Genomic DNA, 10,892 nt, shown 5'->3' with positions numbered 1-10,892 from the left:
TGCGCCGCCGCGGCTGCGCGAACGAACCACCCCCCGCCCGGTGCGGCGCTGGGGTCGGCCCAGGACCGCGCAGGAGGAGCGGGGCCACTCGACAGTGCCCGGAGCCCGCGGGGAAAGCGCCGCTGCCTCGGCCTTCCCCCCGCAGCCGCGCGGCGTCTCCAGCCAGAGGGACCGGGCTGCCCGCGCCCGGGGCGGGTGAGTGGGAGGGCGGGCCCAGGCCCGGCGGGGCGGGGCGAGGCAAGGGACGGACCGTGACGCGCGGGCCCGGGGGCTGTGGGGTTGAGGGGGCTGTGAGGGGCTGAGGGGGCTCAGCGGTCATGGCCGCTGTTCGCGCCGCTCCCTCGTGGGGGTGCGCTGCTTCCGCCGTCTCAGCCGCTGGCGGGAGGGGGCGCTGCCGCCCCGCCGCCSCCGCCGCCTCCCATTGGCTGTCGGGGCGGCGCGCGCGTGCCGGAGACCTGCGCGAGGCGGCGGCCGTCGGGCGCGAAAGGGGCGGGACGAGACGGGACAAGACGAGACAGGCCGGGACAGGCCGTGCCGTGCCATGTAATGTAATGTAATGTAATGTAATGTGACTGAGCTGCCGTGGAGCCTGGGCCGGCCCACCAGCAGAACAGCGGCTCCTCTGGCCGGGCATTCGCGACTGCGAGCAGAGGAGAGGCCTGAGCCCAGGTCGGGCCTGTGTACAGCAGCGCAGGGACATGAGGTGAGGAGCCGTCGCCGCACCCAAGGCAGGCACTGGCACGCATGCCGCAAACCGCTGGGTAGAAATTGTGGTATCACCGTAAACTTTGGGTTGAAAAGGACCTTAAAGATCATCTAGTTCTAACTCCCTACCGTGGGCTGGGACACCTTCACCTAGACTAGGTCGCTTCTAGTGCTTCTGGTGCTGTCCAGCTTAGTCCTGAACACTTCCAGGGATGTGGCAGCCACAGCTTCTCTGTGCCAGGGCCTCACCCTCAAAATATCCCGTCTAACTCTACWCTCTGTCAATGTGAAGCCGTTCCCCCTAGTCCTGTCTCTCCAGGCCYTTGTTCAAAGTCCCTGTCCAGCTGTTCTGTAGGCTAMCTTCAGGTACTGGAAGGCCACAATTAGATCACCTTGGAGCGTTTTTTTTTTCCAAGCTGAACAATCCCGATTCTCTCAGCCTTTCCTCAAAAGAGAGTTGTTCCATCCCTGTAATCATCTTCATGGCCCTGTGTGCTGCAGCATAGCCACCAACAAAAAAACAACTCTAGGTGATGACAAAGAATTGCTGCACAAGCCTGTCAGCCTGGTGTTAAAGAGAGGTTGGTATATAACTGTATACCTGAAATGTTTTATGTTATATGAACATAAAACATTGACCTCTCTTGGCTTCTCAACAGTGGTTTTAATCAAAAATAGTTTGGGTATCACCTGTTGTGTTGCCAGTTCTTTGGCTGCAGGCTTCTTTTATCAAAGGTTTGGTATGTGAGGTGCTTTAGAGAAACATCTGCATGGTGACTGTTCCATGAATGCAGCTGCCCCCTGTAAACTAATAATTTAGCTGAGTTGTCAGTGTACAAGTCTTTCAGTAGGTATCTCCCAATAACGAACAACTTTTAGACTTCTTTTTTAAATATACCTAATATTTTTTTCCCACTTGTCTTATTTTAACTCTGCATTTAAGATAACAAAATCTAGTAAAACATTTTAAAGAAACTAAAATCAGGAACAGGCAAACAAAAAAAGACTTGTAATTCTGTTAGGTAAATTAGATGGCATAAAAGTTTGTCTCCTAAGCAGCCTGATATGGGGGATCCTTGGGACAACTGAGGTACCACTACTAGTAACCTTTTTTCCTATCCATCAGGACATGAGAGCCTTTTCATAGGAGTTTGATTGAAACTTGTGTTCCTCTGAAAAGATTGTGTATTTGTAATTTTCTTAGGATAAAGTTACTGACACATTCCCAAACTCTTGCATGTTGAATTCACTTTTGTTTCTGGTCCCTGGACTTTTTATTCTGGGTGAAGAGAGCTGATGCTTGGAAAGACTCCACAACTTGTTAAAGTTGTGAAGTAGGTGTGTTTATTCTCAGCACTGGGTGTGTGGGAGGTTGCCCTCCAAAGACACGCATGTGCTGGTGGTACAGCTTCTCAGTTTATATTGGGTTACAGGATACATATTCGTTGCATTACTCAGTATGCMTATGCATATTCACAGCCTATCCCTGCTTCCTATGCTAATGAGTCTGCAWGTGTTTACATATGGGTCTTGCCTCTTGGCAGTGGTCTTCAGGTGGTTCTTTGATGAAGAGTCTTCCTCAGAACTTAACTGTTCACCCTTGATCCTTGCGCATGCTCCCTGGCTCCTTGGTATTAGTCCAAACCTCTGGTTTTGACCGGTTTAAGGGTCCAAAAAATAGGAACTCTGTCACAGATGTCTTYTTCCTTACAGTTCTCGGTCAGCAAGATTAATGTTGAGCGAGATAAGCAAGCACTATGGTATGTTGAGTAAGATAAGCTTAGTTAAGCAGTGGTTATTAACTTTTTCATTCCCCCATATCAAGAACCTCAAAACAGGATTGACATAAATACCAATGTTCTTCCTTTAATASAAAGAAGAGCAGATGTAATTGATTGCATGGAAATCAATGTTGTGGTTTATTTGGTTAAATGGAATTACAGGAACAAGGGAGAGAGAAGGAAGRGGGGAATGCAGAGGGAATGAAAAGACCAAACGGAGAGAGCTGATTACTKCTGAAGAGTAATGGGATTATTGGTTTCCTAGTGCCTGTATGTGTGCTGTGGTAGGCAGCAGTATGCAATAAAGGACACAGAACACTTGATTTCATGAAGCTACCATGCACAGGTGKCCGCTTTGGATATCAGCTGTAAACTGATCAGATGATTTTTTCCCCTCAAGGTGTTGGAATGTGGATGGGTGCTTAGATTAGCTCTATGTGAGAACTCCAGAAAAATTTTGTTTGCCCTTAMACCTATCTGAATCTTTTGTTTGCTGTATGTGACCACTGCAGTATGACATGGAAATACAAAGGACTGGCTTGCACGAGTGAGGACAGCAATTCCTCTCTCTGAAAAATGTGCCAGCAGCAATGCTGTTATAATTAAATAAATTCCAACAGAGTTTAGGTTAATAATTTCTTAAATAATCTGTGTAGGTGTTGATGGACACACAGAGCTAAAGTAATTATTAGTGAACATGATCATCATATTGACTAAGTGAATATAATGACACTGGTAAAACCAGGAATTATCAGATGGTCACTGGTGCTGTGATTAATATTTCATTTTGTTTACATTATTCCAGTGTAATTTATGAATGCCTAGATGCTGCAGTAGGACACTTTCCAAATTCCAGCAGCTGCTGGAATTGTTTTTTACTCTTTTAATGGTTCTTAAGAGTATCAGAGGCCATCTAGGCTGACCAAWAAGTCATGGTGATGAGTACCATAAAATTACCTAGAAAAAAATACCATTAGTTGTCCTTGGTTTTGGGGARGTCTCACAGCTCTGTGATGAACCCTTCCCTCTACCCCATTCTCACTCTAGCAAATGCTGYTCATTTCTTGTGACTTGGTGCTGTATGAATGCTGCTGGATGTGCTGGAACTTCACAGTGCCCATTCTGTAAGAAGAACTGTAACACAACCAGCCTGGTTGTGCCAACTTTTACCAGTTCACTGAGTGGTCAGGTATGACTTTGGGGTCGCCAGTCATCAGGGACCATCAGGACAGAAAGAGACCTCCAGGACAGAAAAATGCTTGCATAAAGGGTAGGGAAAATACACTAATGATTTGGGGGATATGATTACCATATGTATGTTTATTCTGGGAGAATCAGTGAMTATGTAGGTAAAATATAGTGTATAATAAACAGGAGCTTTTCTGCCATTAACACGCACAGTATTTTGGAGGAAATATCCCCTTTTKCATCTGGCTGAATAAAGAATGCCTGCTTCTTAATGCTACATTGATGTTAAGGAGGTTTTTTTATTTTTAACAGTTTTTGATACCATGAGTGATACCATTTTGATACCCTTGCTCTTAAGCTTTTTGTGTGTATGCATGAGCAGTGTAATGGTTCGAAGAAGCTGAAAATTGTTACTTACAGGGTATTTTTATAATTTTAAGAKAATCAGTGACATGTTGTAAGAGTGAATGTAGATCATCCTAATGGGGTTGCAAAGTTCAGCCATGGACAGATGCTGAATGTGAAGATGAGAATCTCCTCTGCGTGTGCTGTGGCTAGGGTGGATGTACCACAGAAAGGCTGRTGGTAGTAGATTTGCACCCCAACAGTTTCTAGGTTAGGATATCTGCTAACTGTCAGACTGAAATTCCTCTATAACATGGGRTCATTGAACCAAACTGCAGGAAAAGTAATGAAAGGTCTGTTTAAAAAGATTCAGTTGCAATTAACAGCTTGTGAACATTCATCTGTAGAGAAAGAACAAACTTGTGTTCTTTGTATGATACAGATATAAACTGCTAACACAATTTGAAGTATTAGAAAGCAGACATTCTTCACTACAGCACTGGACACATTCAGAGGATTTCTCCTCTAATTGAATGTGTGGTGTGAAACTTTACARCTTTATTCCATATTCATACATATTTATTACAGTGTGCTTCCTAGTATATAAGCATCATTTTTCCTAGAAGTGATTGGCATCCATCTGCCTCCTACTGGAAGTCCTTTCATGGTTCTAGGGGGCCATCTAAAGGGAYCTGTGGTGGTCKTACTCRCTGAGTGCCCCCAAYGTTACAGATGATCTTGCCTTGAATTTTTCTTGAGGCATTGTTGTTRCTTCTTGTYACRTAATTGTGCCACAAAAMCCACTATATTCCTCATTATCTATTTCTCCACTGGTTCCAGCTGCCATCCTGTGTGCATACTTCTACATTTTTTTATCTATTTTGCTAGTTAATCTTTAAACTCTTACTTTGCTGCTTCAAAGGAACTGAAAATTTCTATTTTCCATGTTGTCTGTCACTCAGGGCAATATTTGGCAGAGTTAAATATGCTGAATTGTATCTTGGCCCAGAAGGCAAAGAAGCCAAGATGTAAAAGCTGCAACAGCCAAGAATTAATTAATCCAGCTTAGATTATTTTATTATTAATGGTATCATTTGTTGCGTTCCTTCTCTGTAATTGTCACTGAAAATCAGGAAATAAACTCTCCAGCCAGTTTGTTTGGTTAGAAAGTCAACATTACTTTATTCCACACTGAGGTACATGGGAGATTGCTCCACTGAACATGTACCCCAATTATCGAAACTTTTAACTATTCATACATTTTAGCGAACAAARGAATTAGTGTTCATTGGCTGCAAGTTACAGTTCTCTTATTAATAAGTATTCTGTCTTCTGTTTAATGATTTCTTGCTTGTCATTTTCAGTCTTTTTGTTATCTTTTTTCCAGGTAGGGAGAGTTTCAGTACAATTTCTGAATTGCCTTTAATTCTTTCTTTTTCTTTGGTTTCTGCAGAATGTTCTTGTGTTCTATAAATTTTGCATTCCAGTTGTCCTCTTTGTGGCAGTATATGTCTCTCCCAGGCTTTCTTAACTTCCTTCTTCAAGTCAGAGAGCATTGAAGCACGCCAAACCCTAAACTGTGGACATCACCCACAGCTTTTCTGTCAATTATTATCTGTTTCACAGATGTAATCTTCCCTCTTGTTGATTAGGTCCCTAAAATTTCCACCACTGCTGCATTGATTCAAAGGAATCTAACCCACTGCAAGGTACTGTAAAGTAAAGCACACCTTCATTGGCCAGGCTGGGAGCATGCAGGGGTTAACACCTCCATGTGCGTGTCTGCCATGGCCATTGTGCAGTTTTTATACTTTTTACATGTTTTTGTCATGTCATTATGCGTATTCAAGTTTATCAAGATACGTTTACAAGTTCATCATCCCCCTTGCTTTGGTCACTTATCTAAAGTCACAGTCTTAGGGGGTCTTATTTGACTTGCAGTTTCCTTATCCTGGGGTTACAAACTCAGTACACTATTCTTAATGCATTTAACACATCTGTTTTGCTAATACACACTTAATTCTCAAATTACATACTTTGATATATTGGTTGTACTTCATTTATTATTGTATATTGACTATGTTCCTATTCTCCTATTACATTTTTCTATCCCCTTGTGACAATTCCTCTATTTGTCATTAAAACAGCAGTTAGCATGCATCTTCCTGCTTATCCCTTAGTCTATAGGGGCTAGGCCCTTGTTCTGCAGGCAGGCTGTCAGCCAAMGCCATTAGCTTGCATCCCATTCCCTCATCATCCTAGTCCACTGGAGTTTGTTTTTTTCAAGAGCAGTTAGCATTAGGCATAGTATTTCCTGTTATCATAGCCTCTTTCCAGGGCTAGGCTCCTTGTCTTGCAGTTGAGCATAGCAGTCAACACCCAGCTTTGATTATTCTGCACTTTATACTAAAGTACCTATGCTAAAGAAGTTCTGTGTTTCATAAGTTAAAGGAATCCTATGTTTAAGGAGTCCTGTATTTGAAGGAGTCTTGTGTATCAGCATTGGTTCCTTTTTAAAGAAATGTAACTTGTTTGGTACTATCAAGAAACATGTGCTTTTGTACTCTGCTGAAATAACTCTCCCCAAATTGTGGTCCATAGGGATCTAGCAGGAGCTGGGCATCTTTCCCCTAGGGAATATATCTTCAGTGGTTTGTAAGGATGAGTTCACATAAACTTGCATACACCTTTTTTTGGTTCTTGGGAGTTACCTGCTTTTCCATCAGTGTGTTAAGATTTAGTTTAGTGTTTGTAATGCTGGGTGAGGGGGTAGCAGAGAGATGTATGCTCTGGCATCCGCAGCTACTTTTCTGGAGAATTACAGAAAAGGGATAGATGTATCACTTTGGGAATAACTGCTTGCATACCTCTGGTGAATGGTAAAAACTATTGCTTATGTAATACTCTTCTCTAAGAAAGACATAGTCCTTCATGCTTCACCCAATTTTCCATACRTTTCCTTTGTATGCTTAAATAAGAGTTTCTTCTTGATAAAGCTCAAGTGTAGCTCAAGTATTGTTTTGCTTTTGCTTTTTGTGTGTCAGATAAGCCSCTTCTAGAGACCGTTTCTCAAGGCTGGCAGGTCCGCCTCATGTGAGTACAGGAGAGATGGAAAGTACCTGTGCCTTGTGTTTTTGTTCTCTCTTGTCTCAAGTATTTTAAGGTTTTTTGTTCTGAAAAGTAGAAGCCAGCAAGAAACATGAGGATTGACATACATGTTGGTTTGGTGCAAGAGACTGGAATTTTAAAGGTTAATGAATCAATCAACTTTGCAAACATTTGCAAAAGCAGCAGGTGCTTTGCTGAGGCCAAAGGGAAGGAGAGTTTTTGGGTGTATGGTGGTCAAACCTGTGATCTGTATAAGAAAAGCCCAGTTGCAGAGGGGACACATACCACAGGACGGTGACTACAACAAGTCAACATTTGTTTAGTGAAAAGCTGGATTTGGAGCCAGATGGGGGAGAAAGCTGATGAGAACCATCCAAGGCCCTCAGAGTGCCCCTGACTCATTTCTGGGGCGTTCCACAATAGGATTGTGCATGACCAACAGTGTTGCACCAGACTCTGTCCTCTGTTCAGGGGAGGCATCTGAGTGTTCCCACCTGAACTGAACTTACACAAACCCATTGAACTCTGTGTTTCACGGGCTTTCSCCACCCCTGATGGATCAGGACTGCAACTATCACTTTGACCAATGGATATCTAAATTGCAACCAACRKATATCTAAATTGCAACAATCAAATCTTGTTGCTGGATTAATGGGTGGTGATATTTTTCCTCTCCACTATCTACTCTTCCAATCAAATATTTTACATATATATATATATATTTATATATTTTCACTCATTGATGGAGTATTATTAGCAATATAATATATGTGTCTGCTCATTGGCGAAACATGTATTTACTTTTCCATATTTAGAAATCAGACAGAGCCACATCTGGCCTTGTGTAGGGGTATAGGATGAAAGATAACTAGCTTGGTTCGTTTTTGAGCCTTGGCCAGGCTTTGGGAGAACCCAAGAGGAGAATGAAACCAGATGTTCCCACGGGAGAAATCATGGTTGTTTATTCAACAGTATAAAAACAGGAGCCTGTCACAGAAAAGTTGGAAGCCTCATCGCCTGCAGGTGGATGCACTGCATGATTTCCCAGTTGTCAGGACTGGTTCTCCGGTCCTTTGCTGTGACAGTGGCTTCCCCAGCTGTTGCGCTTATCTGGATGAAGGGGTAAAGTATTGGGGTATCTGGTGATGTATCTTTCTTAATCACTGTAGGCAACCTTTTATAGTAATAATTAGATGTATTGCTTAGCTTATAGTTTTGTAATTCTTTGCAGATTTGCATTACGGTAAATTATACTTATTCCTTAAGTTGGTCTGTGTTTTTTGTGCTGACCCTGCTGTCTCGGTTTGAAAGACAGGTGTTTGCTAATGAAGGCAGGGACCCCCCTTGGAGTGGTGGATATGACCCCCCCTTCCCTCCGAATTATTATAGCTTTGAAAAAAAAAATCATGGGCTTTCAGGCAGGAATATGGGTAAAAGGGAATAACAGTTTTTACTAATATATATATATATTACAAGGTGAAACAAGTAACAATAACAATAGCAATAACCAGCCCAGTCCCCAACCCAGTGACAGCCTTATAGAGACACAGTCTCCCTCTTGGTGAACTTACAGTCCCAGTTGGCAGGGAYGCTGCTGGCTCYCGGCTGGGCAGGGAGGGTGCGACGATTCTTCGGAGGCTGCAGGGGACGTGGTGGCGCGGGTCCCGGCTGGCTCAGATCTCCTGCGGCTGTGATGATCAATACAAAATGGCAGAGGTGGATGGAGAAAAAGTTTCTCTGCAAAACTCACAGCGGAAAACGCCGGTGCTCCTCTGGACAGCAAGAAACCCAGGACCGCACAGAGACGAGCAGGAATCCCGCCCTCTGCGAGACGGGATGGAGCAGAGTTCACCCCCCGGAAGCTGGAATCCCCGGCCAGGCACAGGAGAGAAAACCACGGTGCAGCAAGCAGGAACCCCCTCTCCAAGAAGCCGCGAAAACCAAAACTCCCAATCCCCCCCCACCACACAAAAGCTCTCTCTGAGCGCTTAGCCCGACCATTAGGGTGTGGCATAGGTATCATTGTCTTTTTAATCACCCAGCAATTAAAAGGATGACCGGCAGTTACGTATCCCAGCAACGAATGGGGAAGAAAAGATTCCCAAAGAAAGGGAACAAAAGGAGAGGAATTTTAACCCACAACACCCTGCCCACTGGCAAAATAATATGTGACTCTCTGTTAAGTGGGTAGGAAAACATATTCTTATGCTCCCACAGTAYAGCAAGGATGTCTCTTGAATCTGCATTAAATGCTGATCTGGCATCATGCAAACTGCTTATTCAAAAACGGGTATTCAAAAAGTATGAGATACTATTATTTTATACTTTGGAAAGACTCTTCCAAATATTATTAGAAGACTTATGTGATGATAACCTAACCTGGCCCAACTTTGTACCCAAATGTGATTCTGAGATATTGAGAAAAAAAGAAAAAAAAAAGCATAGGCTAGAAATAAAACCCCATAGACTGGTGTCTGTAGAGCAGTTATTTGTTTATTGCAGCGCTAGAGGTGAGGGCGATTTTTCCACCAGTCTCTCCCACCTCTGTTAAGTGCTGTGGTATATTTATAAAGTCAGTATTGCTCAATRTTGTAGTCATTATAACATGACTATATACAGGTATGGAATTAATTAACATAATGGTTGTATAACAGCTCTATAACTGCGCTTGCCCTGCCCCAATTTAGGTGGTCTTGGGGGYCTTCATCGATGGAAGCTCAAGGTTCTCCTYGCATGTGAACTTTTCAACTTTGTCTTCAGAGCATGTGCAGTTATKGTGTTCTTTGGATTTTCTGTCTCTAATTGATCTAAATTCTTCCTTTTGTGGCTAACTGACTTTATTTTTGCCWATTTCTCATTAGTACATCCTGCTGCTTCTTAATATAGCTATAGTTATCTATTCTGAGACTATCYACCTGGTGAGTTTTTTGTCTATTCAAGCATTAAGCAACTAGTTAATCATATATTAGCTATTACACTGTAAAGAAAGCTATGATCTGCCTTATATAGGTTTCCTGTAACTCAAGCCATATAAGCATCTTGTAACTTTAACCCAAATTATGTAAACGTCAAGGCTGTGATCCAGTCCAGTGGAGCACTTCTGTTTCCTTGAACAAGCTTCCTGGCTTGATCCACTGTGTGCCTATGGATCAGAAACTGCCTTCCAGGGATGGTAGCAATTCTGCATGCGAAGTGTGAAAAACGAGGTTCACTCTTTAAAAAAAAAAATTACAAGTTTAATAAATGACAATAGGGGACAGAAAAGCAAAAGGATACGCTGCCTGAGCGGATGCTGGGTGCTTGGCAATCTGCCAAAAGCTCACCTGCTATTGACAGAGATCTCTTTAAATACTTTTCATATTGCATCAGCTTAATGTCTATTTATAGCCGTTTATGCATTTTCRAACTTTTCCAGGAACTGTTTAGCATGGGTCCACCTTTTTAAAGCATGTGCAGTTCTGATGTTTGTGGCTCTGGGGTCACATGTGTGTGACCCCCTATTCCGTGGTTTCAGCAGATGGAAGGGGTTGATTAGTCGAAGTGTCCATAGCAAGGGCCTTTGATGGGCCATGACACCCTTGGACTGTTTATGTAGATAAGCTTTTCTTGGATGTTTGGGCCACAACAGAGGACGGGTATTCCAGGGCCTCTGACCAAAGACTTKTTCCACTACATGTTCTAAAGTCTCTCTTCCTTCCACCCTGTTGTGGGTTAAAATTTTTCTCCTTTTGTTCCCTTTCTTTGGGAATTTTTTCTTTCCCATTT

At 43.1% G+C, this 10,892-nt stretch overlaps 1 protein-coding gene across 7 annotated transcripts in view; it reads left to right on the top strand.

Annotated features, from left to right (window-relative positions):
• The window catches only part of GTF2I (general transcription factor IIi), a 105,841-nt gene continuing 94,949 nt past the window's right edge, over positions 1 to 10,892 (top strand). For 5 of the 7 annotated variants that reach the window (XM_057383565.1, XM_057383561.1, XM_057383564.1 and 2 more), the window contains exon 1: positions 550 to 703. In XM_057383565.1, the coding sequence (XP_057239548.1) occupies positions 699 to 703 (5 nt within the window). In that variant the 5' untranslated portion in view covers positions 550 to 698. Of the gene's footprint in view, positions 196 to 549; positions 704 to 10,892 lie in introns of those variants that run through there. The other 2 variants (XM_057383562.1, XM_057383567.1) reach the window with 2 other exon arrangements.

Source organism: Malurus melanocephalus, unplaced genomic scaffold, assembly GCF_030028575.1.
Source record: "Malurus melanocephalus ecotype Western Australia unplaced genomic scaffold, MMel_1.1 scaffold_639, whole genome shotgun sequence".
In the NCBI taxonomy this organism is placed as follows: Eukaryota; Metazoa; Chordata; class Aves; order Passeriformes; family Maluridae; genus Malurus; species Malurus melanocephalus.
Note: the sequence above shows the minus strand (reverse complement) of the source record. Positions and strands in the feature narration are given on the sequence as shown.